At 29.9% G+C, this 27,882-nt stretch overlaps 1 protein-coding gene and 1 pseudogene across 1 annotated transcript in view; one reads left to right on the top strand and one right to left on the bottom strand.

Moving 5' to 3' along the window:
• The window catches only part of LOC119600885 (transcription factor AP-2-epsilon), a 136,921-nt gene extending 112,763 nt beyond the window's left edge, over positions 1-24,158 (bottom strand). Inside the window, exons 1-2 of the mRNA XM_037951475.1 lie at positions 23,923-24,158; positions 23,795-23,842 (exon numbers count right to left, since the gene is read on the bottom strand). Of these exons, the coding sequence (XP_037807403.1) occupies positions 23,795-23,833 (39 nt within the window). The 5' untranslated portion in view covers positions 23,834-23,842; positions 23,923-24,158. The remainder of the gene's footprint in view (positions 1-23,794; positions 23,843-23,922) is intronic.
• Positions 16,214-16,693, top strand: LOC119601243 (annotated as a pseudogene).
• Positions 24,159-27,882: the final 3,724 nt, after the last annotated feature.

Below are 27,882 nucleotides of genomic sequence, written 5' to 3'. Positions count from 1 at the left end.
AGAAATGATTTCAATACCCGAACATGCCCATTGGCGTTTTCGATATTAACATAAACATGAATATTAGATGTACAACAATACAAACATCTTCGCATGTGTACGAGTATCCGTTTGTGAGAGCATATTTTGTAAATTTTTAGTAAGTGAACATACATTCAATCAAATTCAATTAAAGGCATTTGACGGATATTTGAATGTTCAATATTTTATTGTATATTTTAATATGTTTCAAATAATTTTAAATTAAATAATTATATATTAGGGTGATCGATTATTCGACATTTTCCAAAAACCGGTTTTCGAATAGTTCGAATAGTTGACATTTGAAAAAACCGGTTGACATTTTTCAAATCCAGAAAAAAACCGGTTAACCGGTTTTTCATTATAAATAACAAAATCTATTTTAATTTGAAAAAATAGACGTTTATGTTTAAATTTAATTAATAAAACAGGACTTAACTGTTTTTTAACAGTTTAAAAGATTATAACTTTAGATCTAGTCGTCTGATTTACTTTATTTCTTTAATGTAAAAAATGTAAAAAAGTGGAACACTTCTGTTGAACATAAGGAACTATGTAATTCTAGCTTATTCTAAAATCCCTATTTAGACAATTTTCATAGTCATTCCAACACTTCCATAATATTTTAGCCGCAAATTTATTATTGTAATTGAAATATAATCTTAAGATTGATAAAATTTTATCAAACTGTTATTCCAATAAACTTTACAAATAAAAATTGTTAATTAATTAGGAAAATCAAAAAAGTTTAACCAAAGGTGCATTAGAAAAATATACTCTAGTTCCTGGACTCCAATATTTTTAATATATAGACGGGCTGTATTTTTATTTACTTCAAAATTTAACTTAAGTAATCTTTGAATACAAAGCAAATTAAATGTATTCGAAACCGGTTTTTAAAAAGTAGAAAAACCGGGTTGTTCGATATTCGAAAAATCAACATTTAGAAAAAACCGACACTGGTATAACAGAAAAAACCGGTTGAAATCCGAGTCGATCACCCTATTATATATACATATTTTTTTAAATTTTCAAGCAGAAAAACTTTGTCAAAACTTTAATGTTTTGTGAAAGATGCGTTTTGAATTCTTATTTAGTTTAAAATAATTTCTTCATAAGACATTTCTAGTTTTCCTAAAATGTTGGGAAAGGTTTTCTGATGGGCTGGCTTAAGCAACCATCAATATAACGATGAAATTTCACATAAACAATTCTTTTAAGACCAAATTCTCTGTACGAAAATAAATGTGGATTGGTCTATATTTAGTAAGCGATAATTCGGTCCCAGGTTTCTTTCATTTAGTAGTAATGTACCCAGAAGTTATATTACTAACTTTAACTTAATTTCACTGAGTGTATGTGGAAAAATTAAACTACTCGCAATGTTCTTTTTGTGAAATTATATCTGTTATAATGCCAACAATCGCTAATAATGTATTTATACGTAGAATGCATAAAATTTTAATCCAAATATCTCGTTATACACTTTACCAGAACATTAGATAAGGCTTATTAGGAAAACAAAAAATATTTTTCGCTCTATTAGATGCATAAGCATCAATGCTCAAATATACATATTTATATAACAACAATACTTCATATTCGAGCATGAAGATATTGTAATTATAAAAAATAACGTTTGGTGTGTACCTAATTGATGTTAAAAACCCTGCAAAACATTCCCCTAAACGTTGTCTTTCATTGTGTATGTATGTACATACATATGTATATCCGAAAACGTCATTCGACGATTTTTGCATGAATTAGTAATGAGTTATTTAATAACGGTTGTGTTGTATGTTACCCCTTTTTCGATTCCCACGGATCAAATATTAAGTGGATACATTTAGGTTCTGTTAATACAATTTTTGTTAACACATAATTTGTCGAAAATGCAAGAACTCCTCCAGAATAAAAATTTGATGAAATGAAAGCTAGCTTACAATTTTAAAAATTTAGTATACATTCTAAATTTCAAAAATATCAAATTTAATCAGTGTTTATTAATAAAAATATTATTTATAGCAACCTTTAATTAAAACATATTTTCTGAAAATATTTTCCTGTTCAAAAATATTTTGTTTAACCTTCTGCTTATTTATTTTACGATAAATACTACATTTTTTGGAATATTTACCTACATATTGCGGTAGATAACGCGTGAATGACGGATCCTGTCCCAGGGCAAAGAGGTTTGCAGTTTGGTACTATCTTCGGAAAATAAAATAATCCTACACCGATTTAAACCGCAAACGTTTAAAGGACCACGATTTAGGGATATGCACCTGGAATGAAAGAAACCCTTTTAGCAACAACTAGCTAATGTCCTTGATAAATACAAGCCTGACATCACCAGGAAATACGATGGTAATCATTCTTAGAGATTTTCATTAGAAAATTCAGTCTTTATGAACAGGGAACATGATAATAAGTAGCATCGAATTAAAACATCGAGATATTTATAATACACGGCTGTCGCCTGATAGAAAAAAGAAGACAGATGTGGGATGGCGAGAATCTGAGGATATAGTGCTATATGGTCTACCAACGTGTCGAGATGAAAATGTTAATCTGATGACAGATAAGACAAGTGTAATGAGGATTAGGAAGAAACGCTATTAATATCTAGTGATGACCGCATAGTGGGATATGGTGACACAAAATCAACAATATATGGCGTTGATTGATTTTCATCATGATGGTGATGATTGGTTTTCATCGATTCTCCGATAAAAGAAAGGATAATTTAATGTCAGTATGGAGTACCGGTGAAACTTTCACGCCATTGTTGAATGATACTGAGCGATACAAAATCCTTTGTTAAAATTGGAAGCTATTAACCAGAGAAACGATTTCAGCACTGAGATAAAAATTTGGATTTTGCAGGCAAATAGATGGTACTTTGGGCTCGGTAAACAGCTGAGGATCAAAGCCCTCTCTCGGAAGAACAATACTACACATTTTACAATACACTTATACATATGTATTATGGCGCCGAAACTTGTGTACATGCGAAGGAGGGTGCGGAAGTGTTTGGTATATTCGAGAAGAAGACTCTTCGTAATATTTATGGACCCATCAGCGGAGAGTATATACGTTAAACGAACCGTGAGCTGTACAAGCTAGGTATATCCCATATATTAGTGTAGTTAAGTGGCTCAGACATGTTGGTCGAATGGAAATGAACGTAGCAGCCAGAAAGGCGTTAGGTGAAAAATTTCTCGGAAAGAGCAGACGGGAAACACCGAAACTCCGGTGTAATGACCAAGTGGAAGAAGATACCAAAACCCCGAAACCCCGATGAGGATTTTAGATATTTCAATCTTTAAAATTTGAGGAATCGATAAGGTTACGTACATATATAAAATTAAATATTAATCTTCGAAATGTGCGCTGGGATATCAAGTTATAACGTTTATATAGTTTCATATGTAAGAACGTATTTACATACTACATAAATATGTATGTATGCATGTATTTACAATATACATATGTATGCATGTATTTACAATATACATACTTATACTCTTTTGGGAATTCAAGTGTTCAGTGTCAAAAGGAGACTGTAGAAATATTATCTTTCTTTTACTTTAGTAAATTTACATTATTAACTTCATTTGAACGCTTCATTAGACTAACATACATAGATCATACCAAAAATAGTTATATAATATGTCAAATTGCATAAGTAATGTATTAAGTTATTATGTAAAAATAAATAAATGAATTAATACAATTGCTGTTTAAACTCAGCAAGACAACATTTAATGATTAAATAATTGTCATGCATTTATTGTCTTTAATGATTTATTAAAATATGAATGTGGCGTACGTAAAACCACAGGGTCGCACATATATTTTGGCACGTTTTTTATTAAAAAAAAAAATAATTATTAAGAACACACTTAGTCTATGATAAAACTGTTCTTCAGTTTTGAAAATTTGGCACATTCTTTTTATACCCTTCACTTTCGTGGTAAGGGTACATACATGCACATAAGTTTACATTTGTAATTTCTATTTTAATTTTGCGATTCCATGAAGTATGTACTTTTATACATATATTTACTGAATCCTTATAGTCGTTTATTTTGTTGAGATCAAGCTATTTAAAATCAAGCTCAGTAAAATCGTTTCTGACATTATTTCTTCATGTAAAGATATAGATACATAAACAATATGTACATTAGGGTCATAACTTTTTTGGGCGGCAAAATGCCACTGCACTATCTTATAGGGTAGTGCAGGATCGCGAAAAAAGTAATAATATCTCCTTAACATATGTTCACGACCTACAAAAATACCGACTTTATTGGAATGAAATTCAAAAGGGTGTAACATCAAATTAGAAAGTCCAAAAAGCAACATAACATACAATGCCTGGCGGTACAGTTATACTTAAACGTATTTATCGATGTCGGAGTATATAACTTGTTACAAAAATAAAATGTGATTTAGTTTTCATAATAAAGCATTGAAGTTGAATTGTACCTTGCCTCAGATATACTTAAGCCATTTATTTTTGAATAAAATTGTGGACATTTAAGTCAAATTTTGAATGGGGCTTTGTTAGGGGCTATGGTCAAATGAGACCCTATAATTAGAAAATTCATGAGAGTCATCAAGGCTAGTATAGCACTTGGTTTTGCAGCTTTTTGTCCAGATACGAGTATATTAAACATAATAATAACCGATGTTAACCATTTTCAATAGGCTTTGTCTCCGGTACCATAGAAGATCATGTGCAAAATTTCATTGAATTATCATCAAAATTGCGACCTGAAGTTTGATTACAAGGTTTACAAGCCCTATTCCGGTATACTTTAAGGTGGGTATAGGACCAATATTATTGTGCGTTACTAACATCAGCACAAACCCAATATACCCTCCCCACTAAAGTGGTGTAGGGTATAAATAGATTTCATTTTATTTAATTTTTTGTCCTGTAAAATTTTTAAAAGTGTTGTTACGCCTTTTTGCATTTCAAGTGACGATATATATGTATATATGTATGTTAAAAAAACATATATTAAAAATAATTTTTATATAAAAACCATGAGGTAACTCCGTTCTCTCTTAATGAAAAATTTTTTGACGTAAATAAGATTTTTTGATATTTAGTTTTTGTAAACAAATAAATAAAAACGTTGCCACACAGTTTAAAAGGGAAATTATATTTAGGAAATCAGAATTAAAAAATGTGTAATTTTGTTTACTACAAAAGTGTAACTGTTGTGAATTGCAAATATAAACGATTATAAATACGTTTTAATAAATGTTGTATTATTGTTTTATATTTTTATATAAACTAACACTTTACAAAGAACGAATGAAGGTGATTAACCATAAATTCGCTGGAATTTCTTCTACTCAATGGTAATTTCTTGGTGGCGTATCATAATTTCCAGTGACACAATGTCCATGAACATTATGACACTTTTAAAAAAGAAAAGTTTTGAAAATTTTATTTAGATTTAAAGGGACACTCTCATCCCGAAAAGAGTTGCTCCTAAATTTGGTGTATGTTGCATTTTGAATTGGATTAAAAAAGTGTTCTCGTAAGGGGGTTTTAAATTCTAGGGTATTTCGAATACCGGTTTCGCTATATTAAGACATTTTTGATAAATGTACTTTTTTATGTCCTTTTGCTCGTAGACATTGTGACACTTTTAAAATTGTCAACGTCCATAGACACTATGACTTAATTTAGTGTGTCATATCGTCCATAGACATTATGACACGCCACCTAATTTCTTTATTTGGTTTTTAAGGGACTTCAGGACGTGCTTCTGAATTGCTAAAAGGTATTGATTGATTTACTGGTATTCCTAGATCTTGTCGCCTGTGTGCAATGAAAATCGAAAATAGAATAAACTGGCATATTCCGCTTTAAAGTCAGGTCAAAATAAGGATATTTTCCTTCTTGTAAAACGTAGTATGCCACTGGATTAAAAGGGATATTATTAGACTTTACAGTGTAAATAAATGGCCTACCGGACATACACACACACAATATATACGATGGTCCTGAAGAAGTAAAACTTTCAAATATCGTGAGCGCTGTTAGATTAGTACGATATAAGATTGATCAGAACATTTTCGCTATTTATTAAACAAAATTATATTCTCTAGAACAAAGACGTCAGCAACTTTCTTCTTTGATGGTATGTTGAAACTCCCATATAATGCTGGCCAGTGAAACTGGCCAACATCTCCCGACACACAAATTTGGAAGCAACAGACTTTGGTAGATAGTATTATTTGATTTATATTTTGTAATCTCACGGATTATTTGTTTTATTTATAATATTTTTTAATTTATGTTTGAAAAAATATTTTTTACAGACATTTGAAAAAGAAATATAAAAGTAAACAAAAAACATAGGTTTTTAAGGTAGATATGGTAGCACGATTTTAAGCAATAAAATAATAATTCGCCCAAACGTCAGAAGTTTAATATGGCTATAAAAAGAGAGAACGGCTATACCTTTACTTTTTCTACTATGATAAAAACTAAAATTTTTAAATATGTATTAGTTTTATAGAGTTAAAAAAATATAAAAAAACATATTTTGTATACTTTAAGAATATTCAAGCACTTTTTTATGTGAGTCGGTCTAAATCAATGCGTTGAAAGTTCTGACAATCTTTCTAAGAAGAAAACAGAAATATTGGTTGTCATTAAGAAAATAAATATTCTTTAGTTGAAAAAAAAACTATTTACTTTCTTTTGTAAAAATTACTTTATTATGTATTTAAAGTTTATAAAATTGTATGTTATCGTTAACTTTACTTTGTACTTCAACACAAAACAAACAATCGAGAGATTTGAATTTTGTTAACGTGCGCGTATCCTGCGTACATTTACTGTGTCTTTTTTAATTTACTTCTTTTTCAAATGTAATCAACTGGTATGGATTTGTCACCCTCATTGTGTGGTGTTTGATGTATTATTCGGTTCATTTGACCGACAGGTCTTGACAAATAAAATACTTTGTCAAAGACAAATAATGCAAACAAACATACATCCACACTTTGAACACGTTAACAAAGAAGAGGGCAAAACATAGAACCCCTTGTTTAAGCAAAGGATAAAATTATCACATACAAACATACACACTCAAATACACGTAGTGTAAAATAAAGGAGCGCACAATAAAAACAAATAGTCAACCAACTGTCATTGAATGAGACCACAAATTCATTGTGGGCACATGACAACTTGCGGTTTTTCATCTGAGTTGTGGAATCAATTACAACAGCCTCGCATCGTCAATTGCAGATTATCAGTTCCTTAAGATCAAAAGAACATTAATACTTCTGCTAAATAACAAAACATTTATTGTCGAAATTAACAAATTTTGTCTATATTTAAAAACTATGTATTTTTAACAAACAAAATATACAAGAAATAACCAACAAAGACAGGTTATTACGGCACATATTCGAGACATTATGCATCATTCAACATTATTTCATTTACTAAAATTGATTAAAAGTTAAGCATTTTTCAATTTTCGATATGAAAATCTTATTATTCCGCACTGTTTGTAACGCAAATGAATATTTCTAAAACGATTGAACAACTTATGATACAAGTAAGAAAGAGTATCCAGTAAAAATATTAAACTAAAAATTATGTTTTTCTCATTTTGCTCATGCACCCTTATCGTGTATTTATGTGCATAAAATGAATTTTCTGAATTTCGTGCAAAAATCTGTTAAATATTGGTACGAGATGCACATTGGGGCTATTTCAAAAAGAGGATATATACATATGAGTCATTTCTAATCAGTTGTATCGATTTCAATGAAACCTCGCACATGTAAAGGCAAATTTTGAGATTAAATTTGGAATTTATGCCTTATAGACCTACAGAAATAGGAAATAAAAGCAGGGATCGTATTTAAATACTTTTAAAACAATCTTTTAAATTTTTTGATATTAAAAAACAAATATTTCTGTTTTAAAAATATATTTTAAAACACGTAGGGATGAAATATTTTTTATCAACGTTATGGAATAAAATAAATATTATTGAAAAATTTCAGTCAGTCTAATACACATTTATATATGTACTAGCTATACCCAGTGTGCTTTGCTACCCTAAAAGCAATATGTATAAGTAAAAACCCATGATTTTGAAGATTCTTACACAATAGTTTTCCAGATTTAAAATATGTTACATATGAGAGATGTCAAGCAAATTATTGCAAGTTCGCATGTTTCTATCTATCCCAATTTCTATCTATCTATGAAAAATTTGAAGAATATAAGAGTTTCCAAGAAACACGAAATTTTATAATTAATTCATATATGTGGTGCCAAGCCACCCATTGAAAGTCCGCCCGTTATTCTCTAAATGTTCCCATGAAGATTCTAGCTCTAATAGTTTCTCAGTGGGGGCTACGAGCTCCCCAGATGAAAGCCCACACTTTTTCCCCAAAATGTTCAGATGAATATTAAAATAATTTGTGCAAAATGTGCCAGATAAACGAAATTTTATATTTAATTCATATGGGAGGTGCAAAGATCCCCATTGAAAGTCCGCCCGTTATACTCTAAATGTCTTAATAGTTTCTCAGATATACAATTTTTTCTATTTAATCCAAAATGTTCAGATGAATATTTAAGTTCTTCGTGTAAAATTTGAAGGATTTAGTTCCATTAGTTTCCCAGATAAACGAATTTTTTGTATTTAATCAATATGGAAGGTGCCGCTTCCCTCATGGGTAGTCCGCCAATTTATTACCCAAAATGTTTAAATGGATGTTAAAGTTATTCGTGCATTTTAAGATTCTAACTGTAATAGTTTCCAAGATAAACGAATTTTTGCATTTAATTTATATGGGAGGTGCCACGCCCCCTAATGCTAGTCCGCCTACTCTTTGTCCTATTTAATCATATTGACACTAAAGTGGCTCCGACAAAATTTGAGGACTCTAACTGTTATATTATCTCAAATATACGGAGTTAATATTTTCTTAATATGGGCGTGGCTCCCCGCCCAATTGGAATTTCAAAATAAAAAGTAGCCCATTATCTATTCCAGACATGCAGGAATACTCTGTCAAAATTTGAAGAAAATCGGTTCAGACGTTTAGTAGTCTATAACGTTCAAACATACAAACATATAAACATACAAACAAACACACATTCATTTTTATATTGTATATAGAAGAAGATAGATATAGATATACAGTGTCAGCCAAAACATATTAGACAAAAATTACATGTTACATATCTATGGAATAAAATAAATTATGTTCGCTTTTATAAAGAAAACTACATACCTATAAACAAGTTGAACTCTAAATTTTATAATGACAACTCTTTTTTATCATATTTATAAATTTAAAGTATTTTTTTTTATAACATGGAAGAAAAAACACATGCCACAAAACATATTGGAATCTAAAATTGTCTTGATAATTGTCATAATTTTTACATAATTCATAAGCTTATACATTGTTATACGTTTTATCTCAGAATCGCTCTATGACCCATAGTGCCTGGCTATCCATAATTTCAAATAGTATCACAGGTTATATTTATGGTTAGAATTCAAAAAAAATGGTGGCCACAATCCACATATTTACATTAATATTGACACCAAATTTTATTAAAATCAGTAAAATCAATTTGTATTTTCAAAAAAGTAAAATCACTATGGTATGGGATTCCGTAGTCTGATTTCAATGAAATTTAGTGGCAATAGTTTCCCGACTTTATTATGTCCACTAAGTTTTTTAAAGTTATATACATAATTATTGAATGTGATCCCATCGGAAATTTCTTATAGACGGACATTGCACTATGGGTAGGAGAATAATGGTGTAATAAGAGACTAATTATGTTTCTTTAGCTAATATCACACAAATGGCGATATAATTTGTAACGAAGTAAAAAATATTAAGATTTTTAAATATCATTGCGATAAAAAAAATAATGCACTATAGCTCGAAAACAATGCGAAAATATTCTTCAAAAACAATTTGTGATAATTTGTAACAACATTTTGTTATTGAACAGATATAATGTAAGGAGAATCTATGTGTCAATTTTCATTTGATTAAAAATTCGGCATTTGATTAACTTTGACCGGCAGCGGTCAAAGATCACAAAGATCAGTTTTTTACAAATACCTCACTTGTTATTCGTCATAAGAGTTTTGATGCTTTTATTATTTCTATACAGATTCAATTTCCTACATATTAGTTAAGGACTATTTTTGCATGTCATTCGTTTTTTTCGAGCTATAGTGCATTATTTTTTTATAAATTAGTGGATATAATCTAAAATTTGATGAAATTCGGCACATACTCTTATTTTGACCCAAGGACAAAGTCTATTGCAAATGGTTAAAAACAGTTCTCTATTTCGCCTAGCCCCTATACAACCGTACCTTCCGAATAGAGCTTTTGAGCTCATAATTATGTTAAATGTTCTAGTATCTCATCAAAAATCGGCAAAACTAAGTTTTATAAAAGTGCAAATGATACTGCCAATTTTCGTAATGATCGGGCCTCATTTGATCCGAGCCCTCATACAGAAAATGACTTGAACACTGAGATATCACGATGAAAATCTGCATGAATAACATTAATGTAGACGTAAGTCCCTCTACCAAACTCTCCTTCAGAAAATGACTGTTTAAAAATTTCTCTAAGTATTTTACACTTTTCCCTTATGTTGCAACGTTCGCTTTGATTATTTACACAAACAATAAACTTTAAACATCTCCTTTCTTGTCAACAAATTCATATTGAAACAATCTTCTATATTTTTAAATCATGCTACGGCTTCTACTAATATAGCCAACCAGCTTTAATTTGATTCCAATATTAAAAATGTGGATTATTTGCTTAATTGCGAAATATTTTTACAATTTGTTGACAACTATCCTTATAAATTTTGGTGGAGAAATTTACATCTACATTTTTTTATTTATGCAGAATTTCATCGTGTTATAAGTGTTTGAATATGAATTTTGACCTTAAAGTAACTTTCTGAAGGCAAATCGGCAGTATCATTTAGATTTTTATAAAACTAAGTTTTGTTGATTTTTGTTGAGATACTAGAACATTTAACATGATTATGAGCTCAAAAGCCCCATTAGGGGTATAGTTGTATGGGGGCTAAGTATAATTCAACAGTTTTGTTTTTATATACACACTAGCTATACCCAGTGTGCTTCGCTATCCTCATCGTAATGGAATAAAATAAATATCATTATTGTAAATGTATATATGTATATATATATATCTGCCATATCAAAAATTCCCTTTTAGAGAACTCTTTAAGTTTGATTTTATGATTCTAGTCTCAATATTACAGAAAATTAAAAAAAAAAACAGTTGAAGAACGAAAAAGTGCCAGACAGTGCCTTTTTATATATTTTCATTAAATCAGGATGACGCATGTTTAATTTTCAACCAGAAACCAAAAACATCGCATACAGATTTTTATACAATTAGGAAGCTGCATGTAAAATTTTATGTTTTTAGGTTCAATATTATAGAAAATTCGAAAAGTATTAGTAAAAGAACAAAAAAGTACCAGAGTATCCTTTTTCAATTTTCGTTCAATTGGGATACTGCGTGTTTAATTTTATGTTTATATATTCAATATTTTAGAAAGCTCTAAAAGTACCAGTACCAGTGAAGTACGAAAAAGTACCAAAAGACCTATTTTATTTAATTTCATGTTCCTAAGTTCAATATTATAGAAAATTCAAAAAGTACCAATTAAAGAACGAAAAAGTACCAGAAAATATTATAGAAAATTCAAAAAGTACCAATTAAAGAACGAAAAAGTACCAGAAAATATTCCAGTTTAAATTTTCATTCACTCAAGTCCCTGATTGCTTAGTTTTTTTTCTACCAAATGCTTAGTTTTATGGCTCCACATGCTTAATTTCATGATTCTATGATCAATATTAAAAAAACACAAAAAGTACCTTTTGAAGAACGAAAAAGTGCCCTTTTATAGGTTCTCACTTAATCCGGGCTCTACATGCTTAATTTCATGTTTCTAGGTTCAATATTATAAGAAATTCAAAATGTACCTTTTAAAGAACGAAAAAGTACCAAAAAGTCCCCTTTTATAGGTCCTCACTTAATCCGGGCACTACATGCTTAATTTCACGTTTCTAGGTTCAATATTATACAAAAATCCAAAAAGTACCTTTTGAAGAACGAAAAAGTACCAAAAAGTCCTCTTTTATATGTTCTCACTTAATCCAGGCTCTACATACTTAATTTCATGTTTCTAGGTTCAATATTATAGAAAATTCAAAAAGTACCTTTTGATGAACGAAAAAGGACCAAAAAGTCCCCTTTTATAGATTCTCATTTATTCCGGGCTCTACATGCTTAATTTCATGTTTCTAGGTTAAATTTTATAGGAAATTCAAAAAGTACCTTTTGAAGAACGAAAAAGTACCAAAAAGTGCCCTTTTATAGATTCTCATTTACTCCGGGCTCTACATGCTTAATTTCATGTTTCTAGGTTCAATATTATAGAAAATTCAAAAAGTTCCCTTTGAAGAACGAAAAAGTACCAAAAAGTCCCCTTTTATAGATTCTCATTTACTCCGGGCTCTACATGCTTAATTTCATGCTTCTAGGCAAAGAATATAAAGAAATTGGGGCTTGTCAGTTGGTGCGTCATTCGGTACCTAACTCTAAGTATGTATTGGTAGAATTTTTGTATTAGTATTGGAGCTCCAACCACTTTCACCACACTTTCCAAACATACATACTTGCATAAAATCGTACATAAAAATTTTAGGAAAAATAAATAACATTTAAATTTCTACATTCGCAGATTTTTTAATTTATTTTGCCCACATCTAATCAGTAAACATTTAATAAATATATTTTTCGGACTTAAAATCTCTTTTTTTGCAAAAAAAAATAAGTTTATTTTAAATAATTTTTTCATTTTCAATACCAAAATATACAACTTTGTTTTGTCAATTTTAATTTCAACACACAAAAATTAATTGTCAAAAAAATTAAAAAAATATTTTTTTAGTTTGTGAAAAATAAAAATATTTCGGATTGTTAAATGCGATAAAATTGTGTAAAAAAATAAAAAATAGTTATGTGTTTGTGAAAAAACGTCGTTCAAGTCCGCGAAAAAGTTTTGAAGTATTGTGAGAGAATTGAGTTCTCACAAGTGTGTTGAATTTGCACAGAACAGTCTGTGAAGAGAAGGAAATGTTATTGTTGTAAAACAATGTCATAGTCCAACTTCTTATTATTCTTTGCTTCTAGGTTTAATTTTAAAGAAAACTCAAAAAAATACCTGTGTAGAACGAAAAAGTACTGAAAAGTCCCTTTATTATTAATTTCATGTTTCGATTTCAATATCAAAGAAAACTCAAAAAGTACCAGATGGAGAATGAAAAAGTACCAAAAAAATATCACTTGGTACCGGGGTTCCAAATAACACCTCATTAGCATATTTAGTGTTTCTAAATCTAAAAATTTTATCTAAATTGGATCATTGTGTTTGAATAAAATCAAATTTCCCGTTTTTACCCCTTTTGGTATGTACCAAAAATAGGTACAATATTCACCCCCCCCCCTTAAACATCCGAATAACCAACGTCAAGTTATGAAGGAGTCAAAAATATTGTTTGAATGTTCACTGGTTTAAAAGATACATGGGGTGCAAAAAAAGTACCAAAATACAGTTTTTACCCGTTTATTCCCTAAATAGGCCGAAATTGAAAAAAGTACCAGACACCTGTACGCTTATTTTTTAAATGAACGACGATAAGCTTTAATTTACCCGTTTTTACCCTTTTTTACCCCCTAAACATTCGAATTTCCAAAAATCCCGTCTTAGTGGATCTATTTGGTGGGAGACCAACCCCCTGTCCAAATTTCAGCCCTTTAGCTTTAACCGTTTAGGCTGTGCGATGATGAATCAGTCAGTCAGTCAGTAACGTTAGAATTTTATATATATAGATAGATTTCCGACAAATTATTAAATCTTGCTGCCATGTTCCAGAGTTTTTGTTTTGATTTTTAAAGAATAGTAACATTTACAAAAAACAAACATTTTATTTTTATATTTTCTATTTCTTATTTTTATACCTTCCATTTGTCATTCCGTGTGTAACGCCAAGAAATATTCATCTGAGACCCAACAAAGTATATATATTCCGAGTCCTTATCAAATTCTGAGTCGATTTAGCTATGTCCGTCTGTCTGTCTGCCTAAAACGCGCCCACGTTAAAACTAAGCGAAATAAAAAACCAAATTCCCCAAAAATATTCATTGTTGTTCTAAGCAGTTTGATATTAAAAATCAGCAAAATTGGTTCACAACGTCAAAAGTTATTAGTAAAAATTTCAGACTACCTCGAAAAAAATACGTTGTTTCGTAATTATACTCTCCACCACCATCAGTGGTGATAGAGGGTATATATAAGTTTGTCATTCCGTGTGTAACACCAAAAAATATTCATATGAGACCCAACAAAGTATATATATTCTGGGTCCCTATAAAATTCTGAGTCGATTTAGCAATGTCCGTCCGTCCGCCCGTCTCTCTGTCTGTCTGTCTGGTTAAAACACGCTCAAGTTAAAACTAAGCAAATGAAATTAACCAAATTTACTGAGAATATTCATTGTTTTCCTAAGCAGTTAGCTTAAAAAGTTATGAGTAAACATTTCAGACTACCTCGAAAGAAATTAAGTTTTTTCCTAATTCTTGAGCAGTTTTCTCAGAAACTACCAAAGATAATTCGACAAATTTTGTCACAGATTTTTTTTTCCATCTATAGATTAATTATGTTTAAAATTATAACAATCGATCCAAAATTTCCAATACCCCCCATACAAAGGTACATATTCCCGGAAATTAATTTATTGTTAATAACTTCCTCAAATATATCGGTATCAACACAAAATTTTGTACATATTGACATATAATGAACAGAAATCATACTACTGACTTAGATCTGTATCGGCCCACAATTGGTCATAGCTCCAATATAAGGTCCACTTTCGAAAATCACTTAAATGCGCATAATTCATTGATAAACAAAGCTATCAGGGTAAAACTCGATGTGAATTTGTTTTGTATATATACAGTGAACTCGCGGTAATGTGAACATCCAATATAATGAACTATCCACTAGTCTGAACACTCAGTTTTTTATATGGGCGCTAAATAGTGGCTCTAAATAGTGAACAATTTTTTTTTTAATTTTTCGGGATTTTTTAATTTGTAGAAGCATTTATTTTTAATGTTGGGAATCCCCGAATTAATAAATACCATAGTATGCCATTTTTTTAAAGGTATTTAATGCTAGTAGCTTTATGTAACTTGTTGCGGTAGGTTCGCTATCGGGATAAAATTCGACATGAATATGTTTTGTGTATATATGAATTAGTTAACGATTTTTTTTCGGATCGGTCCATAATTGGTCATATCTCCCATATAAGGTCCACATCCGATAATCACTTAAATGCGCATAATTCATTGATAAACAAAGCTATCAGGGTAAAACTCGATGTGAATTTGTTTTGTATATATACAGTGAACTCGCGGTAATGTGAACATCCAATATAATGAACTATCCACTAGTCTGAACACTCAGTTTTTTATATGGGCGCTAAATAGTGGCTCTAAATAGTGAACAATTTTTTTTTTAATTTTTCGGGATTTTTTAATTTGTAGAAGCATTTATTTTTAATGTTGGGAATCCCCGAATTAATAAATACCATAGTATGCCATTTTTTTAAAGGTATTTAATGCTAGTAGCTTTATGTAACTTGTTGCGGTAGGTTCGTGAATTTATTTTTAAAATTAGTGATGTCTAAAAACAGTCGAAAGTTTTTATCCTTAAATAAAAAATGCGAAATTTTGGAATATTTAAAAAAAGGATCGTGTTACAGTGTTAAGTAAAAAGTATAAAGTTGCAAAATCAACGATATGTTCAATAAAAAATAAAAAAGACAATATTTTAAAATGTGTGAACAATACGTTTTATGGGCCCGGAAAACGCAAAACATTACGATCTTCAGAGCTTCCAAAAATGGAAAAATCGCTCTATAAGTGGTTTATTTGTATGCGGAATAAAAACCTCCCTGTAAGTGGGTGGATGTTGAAAGAGAAAGCCAAACAAAAGACATATGTAACGTCATTGGAGAAAAGCGCTCCAGGTACAAACATGGAAAAGCAAAAGAATAACATTGTTATTCTGTGCAAATGCGTCAGGATCTCATAAAATAAAACTTTTAGTAATAGGAAAATCGAAAAAAACCTCGCAGTTTTAAAAATTTTATCTGTCCCGTAAACTACAGAAATTCAAAGTCTGCTTGGATGACTTCTTCTATTTTTAAAGAATGGTTTCACAACCGTTTTGTGCCAGAGGTAAGTAAACATGTAGGTAAAAATAGTTCAATTGGGATTCTTACTGTTTTATCTTTCATTGAGGTGACAGATTTTTTAAAGAAGAAACGATTACCAGTAAAAGCTTTACTCCTAATAGATGATGCCCCATCCCATCCACCAGAATCCGACCTTAAATCCGAGGATGGTTCCACAGAAACTATGTTCATGCCTCCAAATGTAACGGCTCTGATCCAGCCAATGGATCAAAATGCAGTCTTCTAGCAACAATTATTGCAAAAGAGGGGGATTTGCTTGAATCGATGAAAAAAATCACACTTAAAGAAGGAGTTTCTATTCTAGAGGCATCCTGGAACGGAGTTGGTAAAGAAACTTTATCTAACTGTTGGAAAAATATTTTGAATATGGTAAATGATGAAGATGATCCTGAATTTAATGTTCCTTTGAGCATTTTAAAAGAAAAGTGGCAATCAGAGGTTAGATCTTTAGAAAATACTGCTGCAGATCTTCTACAGACATTGTGCCTCAGGAAGTATTTACTACTGTAAACAAAGAATAAATAAGAAATGAAACTGTTGTCAAAAGTACCTAAGTCTACTGTCATCCGGTACCTAACTCTAAGAATGTATTAGTAGAATTCTCAAGTCAACATAGTTGCAAAAAATAGTATGGAAAAATATTGAAAAAAAATTATTACATTTCAATTTATACTTTGAAAGGTTTCTTAAGATATTTTGCATATATTTTATCTATAAACATTTTATAAACACGTCTATTTGTTTTTAATCTATAATATTGAAAAAAAAAATTATTTATTTGAAATATCTTTTTCGTTTACCATACGAAAATTTACAACATTGTTTTTTTAGTTTTAATTTCAAACAACAAAAATTCAATGTCAAAAAACAAAAAATATTTTTTTTTCGTTTGTAAAAAATATATTATTTTCGGGCTATTAAATGTGTTTAAATTGTGCAAAAAAATTATAAAATATAATGTTAAGTGATAAAAAATATTGCAAAGTGCTATTATCCTCAAATATTCGCGAAAAAGTTTTGAAGTTTTGAGAGAGAATAAAATTTTTACATATGTGTTGGATTTACACAGCACTCGTCTGTGAGAAGAGCGTAATGTTATTGTTGTAAAAAAATGACAGCGTTTCACTTCTTGTTTATTCTTTGACTGTAAACATTTGAGATTGGATCAATAATCCTTGTGAGGACGTCACGCCATTTGTTGAAAATGATTTAATTGAAGAGTCCGACGATGATGACGACTGTTTTATTGAAGCGCCTGAAAACAACATTAAAGCCAAAGAAGCTGTCGAAATTTTTAACAAAGCTGTCCAATGGGCTGAATTTCAAACGGTCGATCAAACTGACATTAAAGTATTGAACAAAAGAAAAAACAGAAAAAAATAACCGATTATTTCCATATGGAATTATATATGTATGTACCTATCTTTTTTCATTGTAAATTTTATTTATTTTTTTGTCGTAATATTTTGTTTGTTTTTTATGTACATACTACGTATGTACTCTTTATAAAATGGATTTTTAAAAACTTTTTATGTTCTAAATAAATTACAAAAAATTTTTTTAGTAATCTTTGCATTTTCATTCCTTTCAGAAATGATTTTTAGAAAGAATAACTTAGTAATACAGTTAGGGACAAAATTGTTCACAAAAAGTAAGATTAAAGATATATCTAGAAAAAAATTTTGTACTAACTTAGGTCTGGCAACCCATTTTGTGTTATGTAGTCTGGCGCAATGTTGTTTATTGTATGGCAACATTTTTTGGAGTACCGTTACTTTTTTACCAAAAACAAATTAAACAACTATATCCACGTGTGTGAACATTTTTGACCCTCAGATCTTTTTCTCAATTTTAAAAAAATAAAAAAACAAAATTCGTAATTTTTTTAATAACGTAAGTAAAAGACTGGATGTAGGTAACTTGGTCAGATGAGACAAAAATCAACCGTATTGGGTCTGATGGGCGCCAATGGACATGGGTTGATAAAAGAATTGGAGTCCAAGAGCGAAATATTACAAGCACAATGAAATTTGGAGGTGGATCTCTGATGGCTTGGGGCTGTTTTCGTGGAAACCAGTTGGGTGTACTACGCCGAATAACTGGCAGAATGTGTGCCAAAGATTACATTACAATCCTTGAAGACTCATACATGCCAAGTTTGGATATATTTGGTTTAGAGCTGGTTTAGGATGACATCTTCATGCAAGACAACCACCCGAAGCACACTGCCGGAATTACTAAAAAGTGGTTTGAAGAAAATGGGATTAAACTTTTAGATTGGCCACCCCAGTCTCCGGATTTAAATCCGATTGAACACCTTTGGTCAATATTGAAAAGGAAAATATTGGCTAAAAAAGACCCTGCGAAAACCATCAATGAACTTTGGGAGCGTTCTATCGAGGCGTGGGTAAATATTAACCCACAGGTGCTAATAAATCTTGTAAATAGTATGCCAAAACGAATAAAAGCTGTTAAAACTGCAAGAGGGAGGCACACGAAATATTAATAGCCAAAAACGTAAGGATTTTCGTCAAGGGTCATAATTGTTCACAGCTAACATGTGAAACCTTTTTAAATTTAAAAAGTGAATTTAATATTTTTTGTTAGTTTTATATTTTTTTATTAAAGCATAATGTAAAGATTAAAATCAATTTAAAAAATTTCAATAAAAACAATGAATAAGAAAAAGCAAGTTATTTATATTTAATATTGATTGTTTTATGAACAATTTTGTCCCCAACTGTATATATAAAAAAATCACAATCTAAAATGTGAACAAATTAGAAAATATGAACTACCCCGACATTAATTAGTTCACATTATCGAGAGTTCACTGTATATATATAAATCATTCTTGAACATTTTCCATATCGGTCCATAATTGGTTACAGCTTCCATATAAGAAATTTTATTAAGTATCGGTTCATAACTAGCTCCCATATAAGGTTCACTTCTGAAAACCACTCAATACCACATAATTATACCTTTCACCACCATCAGTGGTGATAGAGGGTATATATAAGTTTTTCATTCCGTGTGTAACACCAATATTCAACTGAGACCCTACAAAGTATATATATTCTGGGTCCTTATCAAATTCTGAGTTGATTTAGCTATGTCCGTCTGCTTAAACATACTCACGTTAAAACTAAGCAAAAGAAATAAACCAAATTCATCAAAAATATTCACTGTTGTCCTAAGCAGTTTCGTACTGAAAATCAGCAAAATAGGTTCACAACTTTAAAAGTTGTGAGTGAAAATTTCAGACTATCTCGAAAAAATTACAGGTTTTTTCGTAATTCTTAAGTCGTCTTCTCAGAAACTACAAAAGATAATTCTATGAATTTTGTCCCACATTATTTTTTATCCAGGGATAAATTATGTTAAAAATCAAAATAATCGATTCAAAATTTCCCATAGTCCCCATACAAAGGTATATATTCCCGAAAATTAGTTTATCATTAATAACTCCCTCAAATATATCGATATCAACATAAAATTTTGTACATGCAAATATAATATGAACAGAAATCATGCTATCAACGTAGATCTCAGTAGAAAATGTTTTGTGTACATATAAATCATTGTACTAATTTTTTTACGGATCGGCCTATTATTGGTCATAGCTCCCATATAAGGTAAATATGTTTTGCCTAAATATAAATTACTCTTCGAAATTTTTTCCGGATAGGCCCATAATTGGTCATAGCTCCCATATAAGGCCCACTTCCGAAAATCACTTAAAGGCATATATTTCATTGAATTCTAAAGCTATAGAGATAAAATTCGACTTGAATATCTTTGTGTACATATAAATCATAAATCACTTTTTTCCAGGTCGGTCCATTATTGGTCTTAGCTTTCATATATGGCCCACTTCCGAAAATCGCTTAAATGCTCATATTTCATTGTCAAATAAAGTTATCTTGATAAAAAAGTACGACTTGAATATGTTTTGTGAGCATATAAATCATTCTACCAATTTTTTTCCGGATCGGTCCATATTTGGTAATAGCTCCTATATAAGGTCCACTTCAAAAAATCACTTAAACGCACATATTTCATTATCAAATAAAGATATGTTAATAAAATTCGACACAAATATGTTTTGTGTACATATGAATCATTCTACGAAATTTTTCCGGATAGGCCCGTAATTGGTCATAGCTCCTATATAAAGTCCACTTCCGAAAATCACTTAAACGCACATATTTCATTAATTGATCAATCTATTGGAGTAAAATTAAACTTGATTTTTTTTTGCATATAAATTATTATAAAATACTTAAATGCACATTAACAATCAAAGTTATCGGGATAAAATTCGACATAGATGTGTATAAAATTCATTCTACGGAATTTTCTTCCGGATCCATAAGTTGTATTAGCTCCCAGTAAAGCACTTAATACCACCTTATTCGTTGTTAAATGATTATATATGGATAAAATTCGACATGAGTATGTTCTGTGTATAGATAAATCATTCTATTAACATGTTTTCGAACTGGCCTATTAATAAAATTTTTTCTGGACTTATAAAAATTAGTTCGACATACTAGATTAGTACGCAAACGTAACAAGTCTTCTTAGATTTCTCCTTTTTTAATATCGGTTGTGAAACAATTTAAAAATAATGCAGCTGAATACTTATGTCGGTTTTTTATGACTTAGCTCATTTTCTTTTTCTGAATTTTTATTTTTTTCTGGACTTAGCACACTTTCTTATAACTTCTTCCTTACGTATATGTTATATTTTGAAGATAATTATTTACACAAATATTTTGCTGTGTCCTTCGGACGAAGTGTATCAAATTTAGTAAGTGTAGGTCCACGATTTCTCATAGCCCCCATACAAGTGGCTTCTCGAAAAAGAGATTAAACAGAAATTAATATGTTGAGTAGTTAGTAATCGTGATCAAATTTGGAGCAAGTTATTTTTTTTTGTATTCAATTATTTAGTAAAGTAATTATATAGTAAAGAATGGCGGACATCAGGCTTTATTTGATCCTAACCCCCATATAAGATCCCCTGCAGAAAATTATTTTAACGCTCATAAATGCATGAAACATATCAGTATAGCTTTGAAATTTTATATAACAAAATGTTTATGAGTATCGGTCCATATTTGACCGTAACTCCAATATAAAGTACCCTTGAAAAAAATTACTCTAATTTTATTCAATATTTATACTTTTTACCTTATTTTAAAAAAGTATTCCATGATTTCTTACTCAATTGAAGATTTTACAAACTACACACTATTTCCTAGACGTTGATGTACAAAATGTTTGATATTTCTTTTTACATGACTAATTAATGAGTTTATAATAGCAAATTATAAGGACTTAATACTTTTTCTTTTTATATTTTTATTGTTTTAAGGACTTAGCACGTTTGCATTTCACAGCAAAAGTACATATTTAAGTAAAAATAAGATAATTGTTTAATTGTAACATGTGTATTTCAAGATATGCTACGATTCTGCATTAAAATCTCAATTTCTATAAAAAGTGGACTTGTTACGTTTGCGTACTAAGCTAACGATATGCATAAATGTTAGTACTCTCAATACGGAAACAAAAATGTAGCCAAGTTATCTAAAAATTAGATAGCTAAATGGGTTTTAATTAAAAGTAGCTTGCTGGTGGAGGGTATTTAAGATTCGGCATAGCCGAATATAGCACTCTTACTTGTTTTTAAGTCGTTTTCTCAGAAACTACAAAAGATAATTCGATGAATTTTGTCACACGTTATTTTTTTACCCAGAGATTAATTACGTTGAAAATCAATACAATCGATCCAAAATTTCCCATAACCCCCATACAAAGGTACATATTTCCGGAAATGGATTTATCGTTAATAACTTCCTCAAATATATCGATATTAACTTAAAATTTTGCACATATAAATAAAATATGAATCATACTACAAACGTAGATTTGTATCGGTTATCATTGTGCCATAGCTCCCATATAAGGTCCACTTCCGAAAATCACTCAAACGCGCATATTTCATTGATAAATAAAGCTATCGATAAAATTCGACATGCATATGTTTTATGCATGTATAAATCACTCTACCAATTTTTTTCCGAATCGGTCCATAAGTGGTTATAGCTCCCATATAAGGTCCACTTTCGAAAATCCATTAAACGCTCATATTTCATTAACTAATAAAGCAATTGGGATAAAATTCGACAGGAATATGTTATATATATATATAAATCATTTAGCGATTTTTTTTCGAATCAGTCCACAATCGGTCATAGCTCTAATATAAGGTCAACTTTCGAAAATCACTCAAACGCGCACACTTCATTGATAAATAAAGCTACCGATCACTCTACGATTTTTTTCCGGATAAGTCCTTAATTGCTCATAGCTCCCATATAAGGTCCACTTTCGAAAATTACTTAAACGAGCATATTTCATTGATAAATAAAGCTATCGAGAAAAAATTCGGCACGAATATGTTTTGTATATGTCTCAATCACTCCACGATTTTTTTTCCGGATAGGCCCGTAATTGGCCATAGCTCCCATATATGGTCAACTTCCGATAATCACTTAAACGTACATATTTTATTAACTCATAAAGCCATATAGTCGGCTATAGCACTCTAACTTGTTTTCTTTTGTTTTGGATCTGTGTTTACAATTTTAATAATATCAACAATAAGAAAATATACATACATATAACGTTTTTAGCATTTTCTGTAAAATTTACTGATATGGACCTGGCACGTTTGCGTGCTAACCTAACATTCTTATATTATCTGTAGTTGAACCATTAGTAGGAGCTATTGATTTCCGTACGACCGACGCGTCGGATTAAAAATTTTCGTGGCCAACAACATCGGCTAATATTTAATATCAAATAATTAACTGAGTCAACAACTAAGATATCATGGCATTAATTTCATAATTGCGATAAAAATATATCTTGGCATGTTTAAATATTTCTTATATTTAAATAAAAATCTAAACAGTATCCTGTTAACTATCATCAACAGAAAACTGTAAATGTTAAACTATTAAACTATATAATGTGTGTGTAAAAATTTTAAACATAATAACAAATTATCCAATATTTTGTTCTGAGTATTAAAAGTGTATTTTTATAAGCCTATGTATTAAAGTAAATTTAAAAATATTTATTAAAACTCTTTTCTTTTCATTATAGTTTTCATTCAATTAGGATGTTTTTAGTAAAAATAAAATAAAAATAAAATATCCGTCGGAAATATTTTGAGCAAGAATTCCAATTTTAAATTATATATACAACATGTTTCACTTTGTATAATATGTTTGTATATACGTATGTATGTACTTCGAATTGTTAAATGTAATAATTCAAATTACCTGCCATGCGTTGGCATCTAAGGTGGCCAGGAATGACATGTCAAATTCCTGCAATAATTACACAAATATGTGTAAAAAATTTAAAACAGTTTTATTGATTCTAATCGTACTGTACCACAATGACTCACCTTTCTTCGAAAATTACTTGCGAAATCCAGAGTGAAATTAGAAAAATTTTAAAATAAAAAACACTAATCTACACAAACAAACGAAAATAATACTTTGTTTAGATTAAACAAGAACTTATTATTATTTTTAAATAGAGTCAATGGCGTTGGACACAATTAACTTGTAGTTGAAAATAACAAAATAAGAGTTTATTTCCGTATCCTTTTGTGTATTGTATTTTTTCTATTATGTTTTGTTGTTCTTTTTTGCTGTAATGCAAAGGAACTCACTTTATTTGCACAACATATTGTTTTTATAATAATATTTGGAGAAAACTTCCGTATTTCTTTGCGGTTTAATCCAAGAAAATTTAGCAAACTTACGCGTTAAGAGTTTCGGTGCGAATGCAACCAGGACCCAGCCTTTGGCTATGTACAACCTGGGGGTGTACCCTTCTCAGCATCTGCTGAAATTTTTAGTTTTTTGTGTGCGTACAGACTCCATCACCTAAGATACATACATACCCATTATTAAAAACGATATACTCCTCACCCACAGATACACTTACCTACATACAAATAAATCTAGTGTATTCTTCAAATGTATTAGTGCTTGGGTCGTCTGGGTGGCAGGGAAGGAGTGGGAGTGAAGTGTTGGTAGGAAGATAAAATACGATGTTAGTGTTGATGTTATGTTACGTACATATATACATATGTACATATATTCCATACGTATATGTATGAGTATATTAACATAGAATCAGATGGAAAAAGAGGGGACAATAATGCCTTGGTGCGTCGGTTATTTAATCTTCCGCATACCTATAGTTGTGACCCGAGGAGAATCGGTGCTTGTTGGGAATATTTGCTTTGGCCGAAGCAATTTTATATATGCAAACATGCATATACAATGTATGTATGTATGTATGTATCTCAGTAACTCCGTACTTACATGAGTATGTAGGATATACATATGTACATGCACATGTACATTAGGGATATAATGCATTTGTATGTATGTCTGTATATTTTATATTTTATTCTACTCGCTTGTCGTCCAAGCAGATACAAACATTCGCAATGTTAAAACAAGAATGAATTCAGCATCAGTAGCAGAAATAAACAGAAACATCAGTATAATACAAATGGCGAATATCTGCTGCGTTGTTTTGTTGCAACATAGCCACCTTGATTCAATATCTGTAACATCTAAATATGTACAATAAGTGAACATACATACTTTAATAAGTGCACGTAAATACATATGTGTATGCATGTATGTACTTATTTTAATGTTAATACATACATATACAACATATATACATACATACATAATATGAATAATAAAATACATATCTATGAAAGAATTTGTTGTATTTATGTATGTATGTATGTGTATAGTATTTGGTCCGTTACTTACTGCCTTAAAGGCATATAAGTACACCCCCCGTCCCAAATCCAGATTCGTTAATTCCTTTTTTCATACACATTCATAAGTGTATTTTATATCGCACATACACATAAATACTTACTTCCATACATAAGTATGTATATCACGGCAAGGGTTCCAAATTCGAATATACCTCGGATACATTATTTTTTAGTGGTCCGAATTTAAAAAAAATATAAATATACTTCTATTAACGAAAATATATTAAATACATACTTATGTATATAACTTAATATTTATTCCAAATTATAAAAACCTATGATAGAACTCAAAATATATGATTTTTTAAGTCCAAATTGCAATGACTTTGCAGTTAAATCTAATTGGAACCGCGCTCTTCGAAATTCGATAAAAGCTAAGTCAAACTAGTCTAATGTACATATCTTTATTTTTCTATAAAATCACTCCACCCACTCTACTCAATGTAATAATAAAGCTACAAACGTACTTCATGTACATATGTACATACATACATACATGTACATATATAAAAATGTTGCTATATGGACGTACATACATACATATCTATGTATGCTGCTGGATAGTCTGTTGCTGGTACATACTTCTGTTTGGCTCAAGAGTATAACGCTCTTGGTTATGCCGAATGGTTCAATCGTTGTCTAACCGAATCGCAATTGCTTTGGAAATCTACACATACATACATATACATATTTTTGTGCATACTTTCGTAGGTACATTCATACATACATACTTACATATGTATGCAAAAGTATGCGTTATAGACTTGTAAATATTAACCATGAGATTTGGTATGTGTTTTCGTTGACAAACAAAATTCTCTTGCCATTAGCTAAGAGGGATACGGAAGTTTAGCTTCTGGGAATTATTACATATCTTTATAAAAAATCCATGGATGCTCCGCCATTAGCGGAGAGAATTTTTTTGTAGAATACACTCTTAATATTCTATACTTTCTCTTAATACGTTTTTGGTATTATTTTTAGAAATATTTTATTTAAATACCTCGTATTGAAACTTTATACGTATACATAAATGTAATTATTTTTCGTTTAATAATTTAAAAGTGAAAAAATTGATTTATGTCTCTTATACTCATTGCGCATTAAAGAATCAACTCTCTGGGACAGATTTTTTTTGGTGGTGAAATCTAAAGTAATTCATAACTTTTAGTTTTAAGGCCATTAACGATTTTAACTTAAGTATAGTCTGAAGCGGACATTTAAACCTGACGGGAACTGTCTTAAAATTTTTTAAATTAAGTATTTTCCAAATACTGGTTAATCAATATCTGTTATATCATTTTATATTTACATGTATATGTGCATACGTCAGTTTTAAAATACTCGATTAAATGTTCTTTAAAAAATATTATTAAACATTGTAAAACATGTACATCAGCACAAATTTAAGTCTGAATATTACAATATTTGTACTTCTTGTTAAAGGCGTTCTTTGTGCCAAAAATTAGCATTATGGGTAGAGTTCTTATAAAAGATTATATTTTTAATTTTTAACGTATTTATACAGTGATCCGCGGAACGTATTAAAATAAAAAAACTGAAATAAGTAAGAGTGTTATATTCGGCTATGCCGAATCTTATATACCCACCATTAGATCATGTGCCTTAATTCAAACTAATTTTCGGACGGATGTCACAATTTACCCATTTATTAGCTTTGTAGACTGTTTTTAAAAAACATTTATGTTCTCACACTAAAATTTTTTTATATTGAATAATGTTGTTGCAGTTGTACTCTGTTTGTGTTGTTAAAAAACATTTGAAGTTAATAAACATTTTTGACATAATCAAAGATACATAATATACATACATATTATGAAAGTACATATGTATATGAAAAAATAAGCTGTTTTTAAAGTTATTAGCATCAAAATTTATATTTTATTACATGTTTGGATCTTTACTTTCTATAAAGTACTTTCACAATGGACCTTATGGTCTCCGAGTGGAGTTGCACTTTTTTATGGGTTACGAACTGTGTTCTAAGAATTTAAAAATGTGATTAATGCTTAAAACAAATAATTGTTTATCGTAATAGCAAAAATTAAAATTAAAAAAATTAATTGTAAAGAAATTTGGTTCATACAAAGTTTTTTTGTCAGTAACGACATTATATGAGGGTTAGGGTCCTAATAAAGTATTAAAAAATTTTTAATTTCAATAAAATTTGTTATATCGAATTTCTGCTAGCTATCAGTGTCCGCCAAACAGTACAATATAATTTCTGGGTACATAAAACTTATGCAAAATGTCTTCGCAATTTCTGTCAAATTAACATATATATGAATGTTATGACACGTGGACCGATATTGCTCATTTCCAATACTAAACAATACTAAGTACATATAGGCAATATTTAAGAAAATATTCAGCTCCCAGGATCTTTCCGTTTGGATCCCACATATTTCAACAGATAGATGGACAGATATGGCATGATCGTATCAAAATCTAACGACGACCCAGAATACATATACATATGTATATATTAAAATCACATTTTGATTCCAGCGCACTCAATCTGTCATAATT

Source organism: Lucilia sericata, unplaced genomic scaffold (assembly GCF_015586225.1).
Source record: "Lucilia sericata isolate MDLA Ls3-8-SP2 unplaced genomic scaffold, ASM1558622v1 Contig000005F_arrow, whole genome shotgun sequence".
NCBI lineage: Eukaryota > Metazoa > Arthropoda > Insecta > Diptera > Calliphoridae > Lucilia > Lucilia sericata.
This window is presented reverse-complemented; position numbering and strand designations above follow the sequence as displayed.